The following is a 16355-nucleotide window of genomic DNA, read 5'->3' on the forward strand; positions in this document are numbered from 1 at the left end:
AAGACAGAGCCAAAGTATGTATTTAATTGGTCTGCCATTTCTTTGTTCCCCATTATAAATTCCCCTGATTCTGACTGCAAGGGACCTATGCTTGACTTCACCAATCTTTTTCTCTTCACATAAATATTGAAGCTTTTACAGTCAGTTTTTATGTTCCCTGAAAGCTTACTCTCATACTCTATTTCCCCCCTCTTAATTAATCCCTTTGTCCTCCTTTGCTGAATCCTAAACTGTTCCCAATCCTCAGGTTTAATTATCAAAAGAAAATACTGCAGATGCTGGAAATCTGAAATAAAAACAGAAAATGCTGGAGAAACTCAGCAGGTCAGGCAGCGTCTGTGAAGAGAGAAACAGAGTTAACGTTTCAGGTCGATGACCTTTCGTCAGAACTGGAAAAAAACAGGAAATGGAACAAATTTTTAAGCAAGCGAAGAGACTGGGAAAGGGGGGAGGGGATGAAAGAACAAAAGGGAAGGTCTGTGATAGGATGGAAGGCGGAAGAGATTAAGAGACATTGAGAGATATTCAAGGCAAAAGGAGATGGTAATGGAACAGGTTAAGAAACAAAGGATGGCTCTACATGAAGTGTGAATTGCACTGGCAGAATGAGAGGCAGCTGCCCTGTGGGGGAGAAGAAAAAAAGACACGAACAAAAGGTGTGGATAAAATATATATATTTATGATAGGGGCCGAGGTTATGGTCTGAAATTGTTGAACTCTATGTTGAGTCCAGAAGGCCTAATCGAAAGATGAGGTGCTGTTCCTCGAGCTTACGCTGAGCTTCAGTGGAACAATGCACGAGGCCAAGGACAGTGAGGTCTGAGTGGGAGTGGAGCGGTGAATTAAAGTGACAGGCGACCGGAAGCTCGGGGTCCCCCTTACGGACTGAACGGAGGTGTTCCGCAAAGCGATCCTCCTGTTAAGTCCGTGAATGATTGAGACACGGACTAGCAGGAGAGAAAACAAACAGAACTTTACTGGTGAAAGGCATAAACGAAACTAAACAACAGAGGCTCTCTAGCGCCTTTTAGACAGGGGTGGTGACTGCCGGTACTGCAGTCTGAGACCAGTTATTCTCTTAAAGGTACATACACAACAATTCCTCCCCTTTTAGATAAACAGTGCATAACATTCATTTAACAACTAATGATAACGAATTACAATCACAATTACTGTTGCTAGATACATTGGTTAAGTTTAAGCAATTATAAGTTCAGTCTTTGAGGAGGCTTCCTAATTCTGTCTGGATAACGCCTCTTTGGAGTATCAGGTTCTTCTGGCAATGTTGAGTCAGAATCAATGTCGTTGTTTGGTTCATCTGCTTCCAATATTACCGGTTCTGCGGTAGCTGCAATTGGAACGTCGATTTCATTACCAGGTGTATCAGATCGTGGTGTGGAGTTGACTTTTCCAGTGACTCTAGAATCTGGTCAGCATGGCGTCTTACAATGCTCTCCCCAATGTCCACGGTATACATGAGAGGTCCTTGTCGTGTACAAATCGTTCCTGGCTGCCATTTTTCAGTGCGGTAGTCCCGGGCCAAAACTGGTTGACCTATCTTAAAACTCCTGGTCGGCCTTTCATTCATATTCTGAAACTGCCTGTTCTCCACATCTCTTCGGACGTTTGGCTTAACCAAATCCAAGCGGCATCGTAGTCTTCGATTGAAGAACATCATGGCTGGAGTTTGGTTGGTAACCGCATGTGTCGCATTCCGGTAGGCAAACAAGAAGTTGTCCACCTTGTGTTGTAGGGGTATATCTTCATTACACATTGCCTTGATAGCCTTCTTGAATGTTTGGACAAACCTCTCGGCCAATCCATTAGTGGCTGGATGATATGGGGCAGATGTGTAATGCTTAACACCATTGTTCTTTAAGAACCTCCGGAACTCTTCAGACACAAACTGTGGTCCATTGTCAGAGCAAATCTGTTCAGGCAGCCCATTCCTGGCGAATATGGTTCGTAAAACTGCGATAGTTTTTTCCGTGGTGGTTGAGGACATTTTTATTACCTCTGGCCACTTTGAATGTGCATCCACTGCAATTAAAAACATCGAGTCCATGAAGGGACCAGCAAAATCAATGTGCACCCTTTGCCATGGAGATGAGGGCCACTCCCATGGATGCAGAGGAGCTTGTGGTGGGGCGTTTTGGACCTTCTGGCATCCTGCACAGCTCTTGGTCATCTCTTCGATTTCTCTATCAATTCCCGGCCACCACACAAATGCTCTGGCTAAGCTCTTCATTTTTACCCCACCCAGATGACCCTCATGAAGCTCATTGAGCACTCTATCCGTCAACTTAGGTGGAATTACTACTCTGGATCCACACATCAAGGTTCCTCTGCACACTGACAGCTGTTCTCTTCTTGACGAAAATGCTGGCAGCAGTGGTTCGCCATGTGCTGGCCATCCCTTCACCGTTAAATCATAGACCCGTGATAGTGTCGGGTCATTCCGTGTTTCCTTTTCTATGTTTGCATTCGTCACAGGGAGACATTCGACTATGGTGGAGTGGAATAACTCCATTGGATCCACCGCAAGGTCTTCTTCTTCCACCGTCGGCAACGGTAGACGTGACAATCCATCAGCATTTCCATGCTGCTTAGTTCCCCTGTACTCGATGTCATATTGGTGTGCCCCTAGGAAAAGGGACCATCTCTGCAGCCGTTGTGCTGTCATTATCGGTACGCCCTTCTGAGGGTTGAAAATGGAGACAAGAGGTTGATGATCGGTTAGTAGAGTAAATTTTTGACCGTGCAGATAGTGATTGAACTTCTTCACCCCCCACACTAGGCTGAGGGCCTCTCTGTCAATCTGGGCGTAGTTACGCTCGGCAGAAGTTAACGAGCGTGACGCAAAAGCTATCGGCCTCTCCAAACCATCAAGGAATTTATGTGACAGTACCACCCCAATGCCGTAGGGAGACGCATCACACGCCAGCCTGATTGGCAGTGCTGGGTTGTAGTGAGCCAATACTTCCTTCGAAGTGATTAAGTCCTTACTCTTCTGAAAAGCACGTTTACAATCATCGCTCCATTTCCATGCTACCCCCGTTCGTAGCAGGACGTTCAGTGGATGCAGAATTGTCGACAAATTCGGCAAAAACTTATGATAGTAATTCACCAACCCGAGGAATGACCTCAGTTGCGACACATTTTCAGGCGCTGGGGCCTTAACAACCGCTTCAATTTTGTCAGGGGACTTATGTAACCCCTCTTCATCAATCACGTGGCCACAATACGATATCTGTTTCTTAAAAAATTCGCACTTGGGGCGGTTGGCTCGCAGCCCATGCTCCCGTAGTCTAGTGAGCACTTGTTCTAGGTTGTTAAGGTGTTCACTGTCATCTTCACCTGTTACAAGGATGTCGTCCAAGTAACACTGAGTCCCCGGAATCCCTTGCAGGACTTGTTCCATCGCTCTTTGCCATATCGCCGGAGCCAATGCTACTCCGAATACCAATCGATGATACTGGTAAAGACCTTTGTGAGTGTTTATCGTGAGATACTTCCTAGAGGACTCTTCAACCTCCATCTGCAAATATGCTTGTGCTAGGTCAATTTTTGCAAAACGCTTCCCTCCAGACAGTGAGGCGAAGATGTCTTCTATCCTTGGAAGAGGATATTGTACTGTGTGAAGGACAGGGTTCACCGTCACCTTGAAATCCCCACAGGTGCGAATCTTCCTTGGCTCTCCGGACTTATTGCTCAACGTTTTCTTCATGACAGGAATGATGGGTGTCGCCCACTCGCTCCAGTCGACCTTAGACAACACGCCCGCCTTCTCCAGATTCTCCAGCTCTGCCTCGACAGCTGGACGAATTGCATATGGTACCGGTCTCGCTTTGAAAAACTTGGGAAATGCATTCTCTTCTATTTTTAACGAGGCGGTTACGCCTTTAAGCGTGCCCAGTTCTTGTTGAAATACCTCTTTGGCGTTAGCTAAGGTTGTTGACAATCATCCAGGAGTGACGTCTTCATCTTTTTTACCGTCCACCGTCATTGCATGAATGGAATGCCAATCTAAGTTTATCTTCCTGATCCATTCCCGTCCCAATAACGGTGATCCACCATTTGGCAGTATGTAGAGATACAATTTCCGTATTTTCTTGCCATTGTATTCGACAGGCACCCTTATTTTTCCTCTGGGGTACACTTTTTGCCCCGTATATGTCGTCAAGACGATGGATGTCTCTCTCAAGGGTATGTGTGAAAATAGCCGCTCATAGTCTCGTCGATTCATGACGGTTAGCGCTGATCCTGTATCCAATTCCATTTTAACTTGGGACCCTGCTATCGTGAGGGTGACCCAAATGGTTCGGTGATCCTCTTTTGCGATTACCTTGTGAAGTTTGAGACAGCTTAATCTCCTGTTCTCGGATTCATTATCGCTCATCTGGTCTTCGGAACTACTGTCCGAAATCTTTTGTACTTTCTTGTACGGTTCCTTAGTAGCCTTTTTGTTGTCGCTGGTCTTCTTCCCAGACCTACAAACTCGTGCAATGTGTCCAATCTTCCCGCATTGTCTGCATATTTTGTCTTTGGACCAGCAGTCCTTCTGGTCATGGTTAATTCTGCCGCAGCAATAACATTTTGCAAATCCCCGTGTCATTTCGTGGGTGCCGTATTCCTGTGGTTTTTGTTGAATTTCTGCAGCTCCCCTGGCTGCTGCTTCATACGATACTGCCACGCTGAAAGCCTTATCTAGCGTCAGCTCTTTTTCTGCGAGTAACTTCTTCTGTGTTCCTTCACTCAGGAGTCCACAGACAAATTTGTCCCGTAGGGTATCTGCCAGTCCTGCTCCGAACTGGCAGTGCTTTGATAGCTTGCGTAGTTCCGTAAGATACTCAGCATTGCTCTCATCTTTGTGCTGAGTTCTCCTGTGGAATTTAAATCTTTCTGCTATCAACAGCGGTGCAGGGTTTAAGTGCTCCTGTAGAACAGCAACAATTTCATTCAAACTCTTCGCCTTCGGTTTGGCTGGAGTAATCAGATCCCGCAATAGGCCGTACGTTCTAGCGCCCATTACGTTTAGCAATATTGATGCCTTTTTCCCCTCCGCTATTTCATTTGCCTCAAAATATACCTCGACTCTTTCCACATACGTGGTCCAGTCCTCTAATGTATTATCAAAAGCAGTGATACAGCCAGTCTTCAGCGTCTTGTAAAACTAAAATGGCGTCTCCCGCGCTTTGCCTTCTTCCCCGATTTAACAAAATGGCGCCTCCCGCGCTTTGTCTTCTTCCCCGCTGTTGTTAGCGCTGCTTTCCACGGTTTCCTGCGCGTTAAATATTAATTCGTTTTCTTTTATTATCTTCCCGTCATGGAGCGGACCCTCTGGGACACTTCCCTCCCTCTTCTGAGGTCCGAACGCTGCCCAGCTTTGAAACACCGGCCGCGCCCTGTGTGCTCCACCCTCTCTCTCTCTCGCTTCCCGACTCGCTGCCCAGCCCCGTTGAAAGGCCACCCGATCGAGCTTCAGCCCGCCGCAGCCCAGGAAGGATCAGAGCACTACCTGCCACCAGCCCGATTAGCTGGGAAACCACGGACCGAGGAACCCAGCCTGGCTCTGGACAGTCTCTCCTGCAAGTTTTGAACTCGATGATTGACGGTCGACGCCCGTTTTTCGAGTTTCAATGGCCTAATTTTTTTTTTTCTTTCTTCTGGCTCCGACCTTCAACAACGTCGTCGGAGCTGCTGCTGAGTTGCAGGTTAGTTCGTTTCTAACTCGTCGCCAGTGTTAAGTCCGTGAATGATTGAGACACGGACTAGCAGGAGAGAAAACAAACAGAACTTTACTGGTGAAAGGCATAAACGAAACTAAAACAACAGAGGCTCTCTAGCCCCTTTTATACAGGGGTGGTGACTGCCGGTACTGCAGTCTGAGACCAGTTATTCTCTTAAAGGTACATACACAACACCTCCAATCTGCGTTTGGTCTCCCCAATGTAGAGGATTCTGCCAGCACAATTTACACTTCATCTAGAGCCATCCTTTGTTTCTTAACCTGTCCCATTACCATCTCCTTTTGCCTTGAATATCTCTCAATGTTTCTTAATCTCTTCCGCCTTCCATCCTATCACCGACCTTCCCTTTTGTTCTTTCATCCCCTCCCCCCTTTCGCAGCCTCTTCACTTGCTTAAAAATCTGTTCCATTTCCTGCTTTTTTCCAGTTCTGACGAAAGGTCATCGACCTGAAACGTTAACTCTGTTTCTCTCTTCACAGATGCTGCCTGACCTGCTGAGTTTCTCCAGCTTTCTCTGTTTTAATTCGGAAATTATATATTTAAACCTCCATCTTGTTTACTCCAAGGCCTATCATTGTCCGGTGTTGGTTATTCTCAGTTGCAATGGATTTTCCCAGTTCCTGACGAGGCCATTAGATGGAGCAGTACACCCTGGCAACTGCTGTGATGAGGCTACAGGAAGCTTAATGGAAGGGCCAGCCTTGAAGGGAGCTGCAAAAAATCCGCGGCTTAGCAAGCACCAAAGGAAGCCGTGGAAAAGCTGATGGCTGGGCCAATCCTGAAGGCAGCGGTGGAAAAGTCCACAGTTTGCCCAGCCCTGAAGGAGGCTGTGGAAAAGCAAGGAGCCAAAAAAGCTCAACAATGAGATCATACACTACTTCAGGCGAAGAATGTTGTTTCCAAACTGCTTCAAAAACATTCTCAGAGTGAAAGTAACACTTTTCACATTTTGGGTAAATGTGCCATACAAAGGAACTCGTTAATCACTTCACTTTGACATAATGGCGCTGGTCAGCAAAAGAGTGGATAAAAACACAAAACACCCAATAAATGTCAAGCATGTTAGTGAAGAAACCTCATCTGGGACTTCTTTCATATAGATTTTATTTGTTCATGTTCAATTGGGCCAAACTTTATTGCCTTTTTTCACATGGATTTTTTTTTCTCTAGTTCAAGATTTTTTTTTACCATAGTAACCCAATGAGACAGCACGTCTACAATGGGTCCTCCGACATCCAGAGGAAATAGCATGGGTTGTGGAGACACTCGCAAGAACACTGGAGTAATCGCCGCGTTCTTGCGATTGAAGTCGTCAGATCCTTTTCAGGAGCCAAGCTTGACAGGCAGAACCATGACTTAATACAGTGAGGGCTGGAATGACCTTTTCAGCTTTCAAAAAGAAAGAGCAACATTCCTATTAAATTGTAACTGCAAAAAAATAATTTCATGCCCATTTCAACACTGCTAATATAATTTAAACAAAGAGACTAAACCAAAGCCATCTTCTAAATGTCAGTTAAGTTCTCTGATTTTCAGGAGGTGGAAAATTAGATTTTGGTTGGAATTTTGTTTTGACAAGTTTCCCACCATCTTTTCCGTTTGTTTGTTTCTTTCTTTTCTGCATGATGTTGAAAACTACCAGTTTAGCTTGTATTTATTGGAATCCAACCAAGTTTAAACTTGATGCAATCTTCCTTGTAATATTCAAGTAATATCAAAGTATTCAAGGCATCAAGGGGTATGGGGAGAGAGCGAGAATAAGGTATTGAGATAGAGGATCAGCCATGATCATATTGAATGGCGGAGCAGGCTCGAAGGGCCGAATGGCCTACTCCTGCTCCGATTTTTCTATGATTCTAAGAGATCACTAAAGACAAGTGCTGTGATCTGCCTATGAGGTGACAATTTATGTTCCACGGTGACTGGTGATCTCACAAACCCTGCTTGAATGATGGCTGGAATTCCCTTTGTAAGACCTGCAAGATCTTCCCTCAGATTGACCACATGTAATTCACTCCGTGGGTCACAACATAACGTGCAGCACTCGCTGTGATATTTGAATTATCCCACGTAGTAGACTGAATGCAACCATTCTGAAGCCCAAAGCACAAAGAAGTACTCGCCAGTCTGTGACCCTCAGACATGTGACGAGTATCCTATTGATGCATTATTATTCTTGTCTTGAAGGTTATCTCATCAACATCTTTATCCAAATTCTCTGTCTTATGCACCATCAAGATGGTGTCTTGATCCAAGCTGAGCCACCTTCCCCACAATTTCTCCTTTATTTCATTACTGGTGCCATCACCAAACTAGCTAGCACCAAAACAGCCATCACCAAAACAGCCATCACCAAAACAGCCAAATCGGTCTTTGCAGCCTTTCGGTCCCTTACAGTTTTTGGCATTCTCTACCTAATCTTTCACCCAGACATCAAAGAATAATTTCTAACTCATTCAGATGCTTAACTAGCATAATTGTAGGTCTTAATTCTCCACTGCTACATATTTGTGCTACTACTGTGAACATTATGCAAGAAAATGCTGGAAAGATATTTTTCCCCCATATGTAAGTGTCTAAAACCTGCCTAAAAGCTTTCTGTCTACTATTTTGAAAGTAACTGCATAGTATTTTGATTGTTCTATCAAAATACTAATGAAATAAATCTTCAATTAACTCTGCTGACTTGGACATTCTCTTAGTTTACGTTGACCTAGACTTTGGAAAGCTGATTGCATCACTTCCTGCAGTGTCCATTCCACAGGTTTTAGTCATTTGCTTATTCTGTTCATAACTAACTGCATAAACAAGCATCATTTGAAACAGGCATCATGACCATATTGGAGGAATATTTGGGCATCCCCGCCAAAAACTCAGCTCAATCGCTGCCATTGTAAGTAAATGTGTTCTGCAGCTGGTCTGTACCTGCTGCAGGTCAAACCTTGCAATACGATTTTATGTTTTTAGATTAGCACCAAATAAATACCAAAGCTAATCATTCTGTTTTGCCTGGAGAAGGATAGCACAACAACATTATATATATATATATAGTAAAGCTCCTTCTATACTGTCCCATCAAATACTCCCAGGGCAGGTACAGCACGGGTTAGATACACAGTAAAGCTCACTCTACACTGTCCCATCAAACACTCCCAGGGCAGGTACAGCACGGGTTAGATACAGAGTAAAGTTCCCTCTACACTGTCCCATCAAACACTCCCAGGGCAGGTACAGCACGGGTTAGATACAGAGTAAAGCTCCCTCTACACTGTCCCATCAAACACTCCCAGGGCAGGTACACCACGGGTTAGATACAGAGTAAAGCTCCCTTTTACACTGTCCCATCAAACACTCCCAGGGCAGGTACAGCACGGGTTAGATACAGAGTAAAGCTCCCTTCTACACTGTCCCATCAAACACTCCCAGGGCAGGTACAGCACGGGTTAGATACAGAGTAAAGCTCCCTCTACACTGTCCCATCAAACACTCCCAGGGCAGGTACAGCACGGGTTAGATACAGAGTAAAGCTCCCTCTACACTGTCCCATCAAACACTCCCAGGGCAGGTACACCACGGGTTAGATACAGAGTAAAGCTCCCTTCTACACTGTCCCATCAAACACTCCCAGGGCAGGTACAGCACGGGTTAGATACAGAGTAAAGCTCCCTTCTACACTGTCCCATCAAACACTCCCAGGGCAGGTACAGCACGGGTTAGATACAGAGTAAAGCTCTCGCTACACTGTCCCATCAAACACTCCTAGGGCAGGTACAGCAAGGGTTAGATACAGAGTAAAGCTCCCTTTACACTGTCCCATCAAACACCACCAGGGCAGATACAGCACGGGTTAGATACGGATAAAGCTCTCTCTACACTGTCCCATCAAACACTCCCAGGGCAGGTACAGCACGGGTTAGATACAGAGTAAAGCTCTCGCTACACTGTCCTATCAAACACTCCCAGGGGAAGTACAACATGGGGTTAGATACAGAGTAAAGCTCCCTCCACGCTGTCCCATCAAACATTCCCAGGGCAGGTTGTAGCACGGGTTAGATACAGAGTAAAGCTCCCTCTACACTGTCCCATCAAACACTCCCAGGGCAGGTACAGCACGGGTTAGATACAGAGTAAAACTCCCTCTACACTGTCCCCATCAAACGCTCCCAGGGTGTGGTAAACCACTGTTTGTATTCCTGTTTGTCCTGTTTGTATTCCACTGTGTACATGCCTGGACATGCCTCGGCTGACTCCTCCCACAGGTCCTAGTATAAAGGTGACTGCTCCCCAGCCCTTGGTATCCTGGACCGGTCGACCACTCGAGGCAGACCTCCATTCTGTTGTTAATAAAAGCCTTTAGTTACTCTTCTAACTCTCAGTCTTTTATGAGTAATTGATAGCGCATCAATTTTATTAACAACATTTTTATAATGGAGAAGATCCTCACACCAGCATGCCTGGACTTAGATCATCGGGAGGCGGACTCATCCACCAAGTTTACTCACTGGCTTAAGTGTTTCGAAAAATTCCTGACCGCCTCCGAAGCAATCAAATCGGACGAGGACAAACTGGATGTCCTGACCTCCAAAGTGAACCACCGAGTGTACTCGGTCATCCAAGACGCGACCTCGTACGCGGATGCTATCAAGCTCCTCAAGGACCAGTACACGCGCCCAGTGAACGAAGTGTACGCCAGGCACCTCCTGGGGAGTCGTAAACAACAACCTGGGGAATCGACCGTGGAATACCTTCAGGCACTGTCTGTGCTTGGCCGGGCCTGTGGTTGTAAGGATGTAAAGGCCGCCGTGTACACAGAGGAACTTATCCGGGACGCTTTTGTAGCGGGCCACAGATCCAATTACACACGACAGCGACTGTTGGAGCAGAGTAACCTCGACCTCAACAAGGCCTCTGAACTCGCACTATCGTTGGATGCAGCCTACCAGGGCATGGATGCCTACTCCTCTGCACCGTGGACGCCGCGGGGAATGACAGCCTGGGACATGGTAGGACCGCCTCATAGCGCCGTGCCACCCCAGCCACACCCCAACAACGGCCCAACTACCGCAGCAGTGTCCCAAGGCCAGACAGCAGTGCCCCAAGGCCAGAAATGCTACTTCTGTGGCCAGGCAAAACACCCCAGAGCGCGCTGCCCGGCGAAAAACGCGATCTGCTCGGGCTGCGGGAAGAAGGGACACTACGCTAGCGTCTGCAGGGCCAAAGCCACCCCGAACCCCAGCAGCGCCGCGTATGGGCCATGCGGGCCGCCATTTTGGACCTCCCCGGCCGTGTGCGAATCACCGGTACAGCAGCCATTTTGGACGCCTCCAGCCACATGGGGATCATGGACGCCGCCATCTTGGACGACAGCCGGGACGCAGCAGGCCCCCGACACCGCCTCATCTGATACCCGCAGCGACACACCGACCCCTACGCTGGCATCCGTTACACTGGACCAAGCGAGACCGCACCAACTGGCCAGTTCCACAATGGACATTAGGGTAAATGGTCACGATACAATCTGCCTTTTTGACTCTGGGAGCACGGAGAGCTTCATCCACCCCGACACGGTGCGGCGTTGCTCTCTCCCAGTCCTGCCTGCGCAACAGCGGATTTCTATGGCCTCCGAGTCCCAGTCGGCGGACATCGGCGGCTACTGCGTGGTGACACTCGTAGTAGACGGGACCGTGTACGATCATTTTAAACTTCTGGTCCTGCCTGACCTCTGCGCTGCCGTCCTGCTGGGGTTAGATTTTCAGTGCCACCTTAAAAGTGTTACGATGGCGTACGGTGGACCCCTACCCCCACTCACAGTCCGCAGCCAGCAGCTTCCAAATTGCCCGCCGCGCACCAGGTGCAACCTCTCCACACTCAGAGTCACCCCCCCACCACTGTTTGCTAACCTCACCCCCGACTGTAAGCCCATCACCACAAAGAGCAGGCGATACAGTGCCGGGGACAGGGTTTTCATTAAAACCGAAGTGGAGCGGCTCCTGAAAGAAGGGATTATTGAGGGCAGCACCAGCCCCTGGCGAGCCCAGGTTGTGGTCGTTAAGACCGGCGAGAAGCAGCGTCTGGTCATCGACTACAGCCAGACAATAAATCGCTACACCCTGCTGGACGCCTACCCACTCCCCCGTATAGCTGATATGGTCAACCAGATCGCGCAGTACCGCGTCTTCTCGACCATTGACCTGAAATCAGCGTACCACCAGCTCCCCATCCGCCCTGAGGACCGCCAGTACACTGCCTTTGAGGCAAACGGCCGCCTCTATCACTTCCTTAGGGTTCCCTTTGGCGTCACCAACGGGGTCTCCATCTTCCAAAGGGAGATGGACCGGATGGTAGATCAAAATGCGTTGCAGGCCACTTTCCCATATCTGGACAATGTGACCATCTGCGGCCGTGACTTGCAGGACCATGACGCAAACCTCGAAAAATTCCTCCGCACCGCCCAACTCCTAAACCTGACATATAACAAGGAGAAGTGCATATTCCGCACAAACCGCCTCGCCATCCTTGGCTGTGTTGTGGAACACGGAGTCATCGGCCCCGACCCCGACCGGATGCGTCCCCTTATGGAACTTCCACTGCCCCACTGCCTCAAGGCCCTGAAGAGGTGCCTAGGGTTTTTCTCCTATTACGCCCAGTGGGTCCCCTACTATGCGGACAAGGCCCGTCCGCTGATCAAGTCCACCTCTTTTCCCTTGACGGCAGAGGCCCGCTTAGCCTTCCACCGTATCAAGGAGGACATTGCCAAAGCCACCATGCACGCAGTGGACGGATCCATCCCCTTCCAGGTGGAAAGCGACGCGTCCGACTTTGCCCTGGCCGCTACCCTCAATCAGGCGGGGAGACCCGTGGCCTTCTTTTCACGAACCCTCCAAGGCCCGGAGACCAGACACTCCGCTGTTGAGAAGGAGGCCCAGGCGATTGTGGAGGCTGTGCGTCATTGGAGGCACTACCTGGCCGGAAAACGATTTACCCTGCTCACTGACCAGCGTTCAGTTGCTTTCATGTTTAACAACAAGCAGAGGGGCAAAATCAAAAATGACAAGATCTTGAGGTGGAGAATCGAACTTTCCACCTACAACTACGAGATCTTGTACCGGCCCGGGAAGCTAAATGAACCCCCGGATGCGCTATCGCGTGGCACCTGCGCCAGCGCGCAGATCAATAGACTACGGGTCCTCCACAATGACCTCTGCCACCCGGGGGTCACCAGGTTCTTCCACCTCATCAAGGCCCGCAACCTGCCTTACTCTATTGAGGAGGTCAGGACCATGACCAGGAACTGCCAAGTCTGCGCTGAGTGCAAACCACACTTTTATAGACCAGACAGGGCCCACCTGATAAAAGCCACTCGCCCCTTCGAGCGCCTGAGCGTTGATTTTAAAGGGCCTCTCCCCTCCTCCGACCGCAATGTGTACTTCCTCAATATTATTGATGAGTACTCCCGTTTCCCGTTCGCCTTCCCCTGCCCGGACATGACCAGTGCCACGGTCATTAAATGTCTGAACAGCCTCTTCACCCTGTTCGGCTTCCCCAGCTATATCCATAGCGACCGGGGCTCATCGTTTATGAGCGACGAACTCCGTCAGTACCTGCTAACTAGGGGTATTGCCACAAGCAGGACCACCAGTTACAACCCCCGGGGGAACGGACAGGTGGAAAGAGAAAATGCGACAGTTTGGAAGGCCGTCCTGCTAGCCTTAAAGTCTAGGGGCCTTCCAACCTCCCGCTGGCAGGATGTGCTCCCCGATGCGCTCCACTCTATTCGGTCACTGCTCTGCACTGCCACTAACGCCACCCCTCATGAGAAAATGTTTGTCTTCCCAAGGAAGTCCACATCAGGGACATCGCTACCGCCATGGCTGACGTCCCCAGGGCCGGTCCTACTGAGAAGACACGTGAGGACCCATAAAACGGACCCCCTGGTCGAGAGGGTCGACCTCCTCCACGCCAACCCCCAGTATGCTTACATCGCATACCCGGACGGGCGGGAGGACACAGTCTCCATAAGAGACCTTGCACCCTCGGGGACCACAGTAACCCACTACCCACTACCAACCCCCCCACGATCCGATATCCAGCCCCAGCAGACGGCAGGCCTGGGCCCCGCGACCCGCTCGACATCTACGAGGACGACACGCCTGTGCCACAGCCTACGCTGGACTCGACGCCGGAAGCTTCACTACCCCTGCCGTCGCCACGCCGATCACAGCGGCAGACAAGACCTCCGGAGAGACTCCAATACACTAACTTTTAATACACTTCACCCCGCCGGACTCAATTTTAAACAAGGGGTGAATGTGGTAAACCACTGTTTGTATTCCTGTTTGTCCTGTTTGTATTCCACTGTGTACATGCCTGGACATGCCTCGGCTGACTCCTCCCACAGGTCCTAGTATAAAGGTGACTGCTCCCCAGCCCTTTGTATCCTGGACCGGTCGACCACTCGAGGCAGACCTCCATTCTGTTGTTAATAAAAGCCTTTAGTTACTCTTCTAACTCTCAGTCTTTTATGAGTAATTGATAGCGCATCACAGGGGAAGTACAGCACGGGTTAGATAAAGAGTAAAGCTCCCTCTACACTGTCCCCATCAAACGCTCCCAGGGGAAGTACAGCACGGGTTAGATACAGAGTAAAGCTCCCTCTACACTGTCCCATCAAACACTCCCAGGGCAGGTACAGCACGGGTTAGATACGGAGTAAAGTTCTCTCTACATTGAAACTCTAGAATTCCAAAACATACCAGCAGATTCCTACAGTTGTTTACAAAGAGCAAATAGCTGGATTGAAAAGTGACCTTCCACTCATCCACAACTGTAACTCAATTGGAGCCAGCCTTTCAAAGATGTAGTATTGCTGTTAGTGCCAACTGACATCTAGTTGGTCAAAAAACTTCCCGAAGAGAAATATAATCCCACACTGAAAATTTAACCTTGGATAGTGGGTAGAGTAACTCTCCAATGGATAGAGTAACTATTATCCAAATACATTGTGAATAAAAGCTCAAAGGCATATAGGAATATCTTGTAAATATAAAACAATCCCCTCCAGCCTTGGGGGGGGGGGGGTGGGATCGAAGGCCGGAGGGGGAATTGGAGACGTTGGAGGAGGAGAGAGATCGGAAAATCCAGAGGGGAGGGGGGAGATCGTGGCTCGGTGGGGGTTGGTATCTGATCGCGGGTGGGGGGGAGAAGTGGAAGCAAAGAAGCTGGATCCAGTGGGTAAGTGGAAAGATATTTTTATTTACCTGCTAGATCCAGCAGACCTCACATTCATTTAACTGCTGGATTAAATTTAAATGGAGACTAAATCTGAGGCACGCAGCTTCCCACCCACCCCACCCCCTCGCCACCCCCCTCCCCCACTCCACCCCCCCACCTCAATCGTTAAAACCAGAAGTGGGTGGGTTCGAGACAGGTTTGAGATTTTTAACATTTTCACATCCCACCTAACATAAACCCACCCGTTTTTGGGGGGGGGGCTTCGGTTTTGATAAGCCTCTAAAGTCAGGCCATCTGGAACATAAGAAATGGATGACTCTGAATAAATTGGCTCCTAAACATCATATGGATTGAGCCCTTTCAGTTCCAGTAATGAAATAAAGGAGAAATTGTGGGGAAGGTGGCTCAGCTTGGATCAAGACACCATCTTGGATCAAGAAGCTCGACACCATCCAGGACAAAGCAGCCCGCTTGATTGGCACCCCATCCACCACCTTAAACATTCACTCCCTCCACCACCGGCATACCATGGCTACAGTGTGTACCATCTACAAGATGCACTGCAGCAACTCGCCAAGGCTTCTTCGACAGCACCTCCCAAACCTGAGACCTCTTCCACCTAGAAGGACAAGGGCAGCGGGTGCATGGGAACGCCACCACCTCCAAGTTCCCCTCCAAGTCACACATAGAAGATAGGAGCAGGAGTAGGCCATTCGGCCCCTCGAGCCTGCTCCGCCATTTAATGAGATCATGGCTGATCGTCCAAATTCAGTACCCTGTCCCTACTTTCTCCCCATGTCCCTTGATCCCTTTAGCCTTAAGAAATATATCTAACTCCTTCTTGAATATATTTAATGAATTGGCCTCAACTGTCTTCTGTGGTAGAGAATTCCACAGGTTCACCACTCTCTGGGTGAAGAAATTCCTCTTCATCTCAGTCTTAAATGGCTTACCCCTTATCCTTAGACTGTGACCCCTGGTTCTGGACTCTCCCGCCATCGGGAACATCCTTCCTGACTTAGAAATATATCAGCCGTTCCTTCATCGTCGCTGGGTCAAAATCCTGGAACTCCCTCCCTAACAGCACTGTGGGAGTACCTTCACCACACGGACTGCAGCGGTTCAAGAAGGCGGCTCACCACCACCTTCTCAAGGGCAACTAGGGATGGGCAATAAATGCTGGCCTTGCCAGCGATGCCCACATCCCATAAAAACAAATTAAAAAAAAGAGACATCTTTGATTGAAAGATGGTAGGAAACAAGCCCGGATAAATAACCTTTACATTTTCCCATTAATGTAATGGTGTTGTGAACAGGAAGCAATGGCTCCACTGGTTAGTTATCTTCAGCACAAGAAGTGTTCAGAACTATTCT

General features: G+C 48.7%; 1 protein-coding gene across 3 annotated transcripts in view; it reads right to left on the minus strand.

Annotated features, from left to right (window-relative positions):
- The window catches only part of itga9 (integrin, alpha 9), a 539537-nt gene that overhangs the window by 209031 nt on the left and 314151 nt on the right, over positions 1-16355 (minus strand). The window contains exon 17 of one of the 3 annotated variants that reach the window (XM_085993777.1): positions 957-2698. The exons of the other annotated variants lie outside the window; for them this stretch is intronic. Coding sequence (XP_085849903.1) covers positions 1331-2698 — 1368 coding nt within the window. The 3' untranslated portion in view covers positions 957-1330. Of the gene's footprint in view, positions 1-956; positions 2699-16355 lie in introns of those variants that run through there. 3 annotated transcript variants of the gene reach the window in all.

Source organism: Somniosus microcephalus, chromosome 7, assembly GCF_052327205.1.
Source record: "Somniosus microcephalus isolate GS21.2 chromosome 7, FLI_Smic_1.0, whole genome shotgun sequence".
NCBI classification, from domain to species: Eukaryota; Metazoa; Chordata; class Chondrichthyes; order Squaliformes; family Somniosidae; genus Somniosus; species Somniosus microcephalus.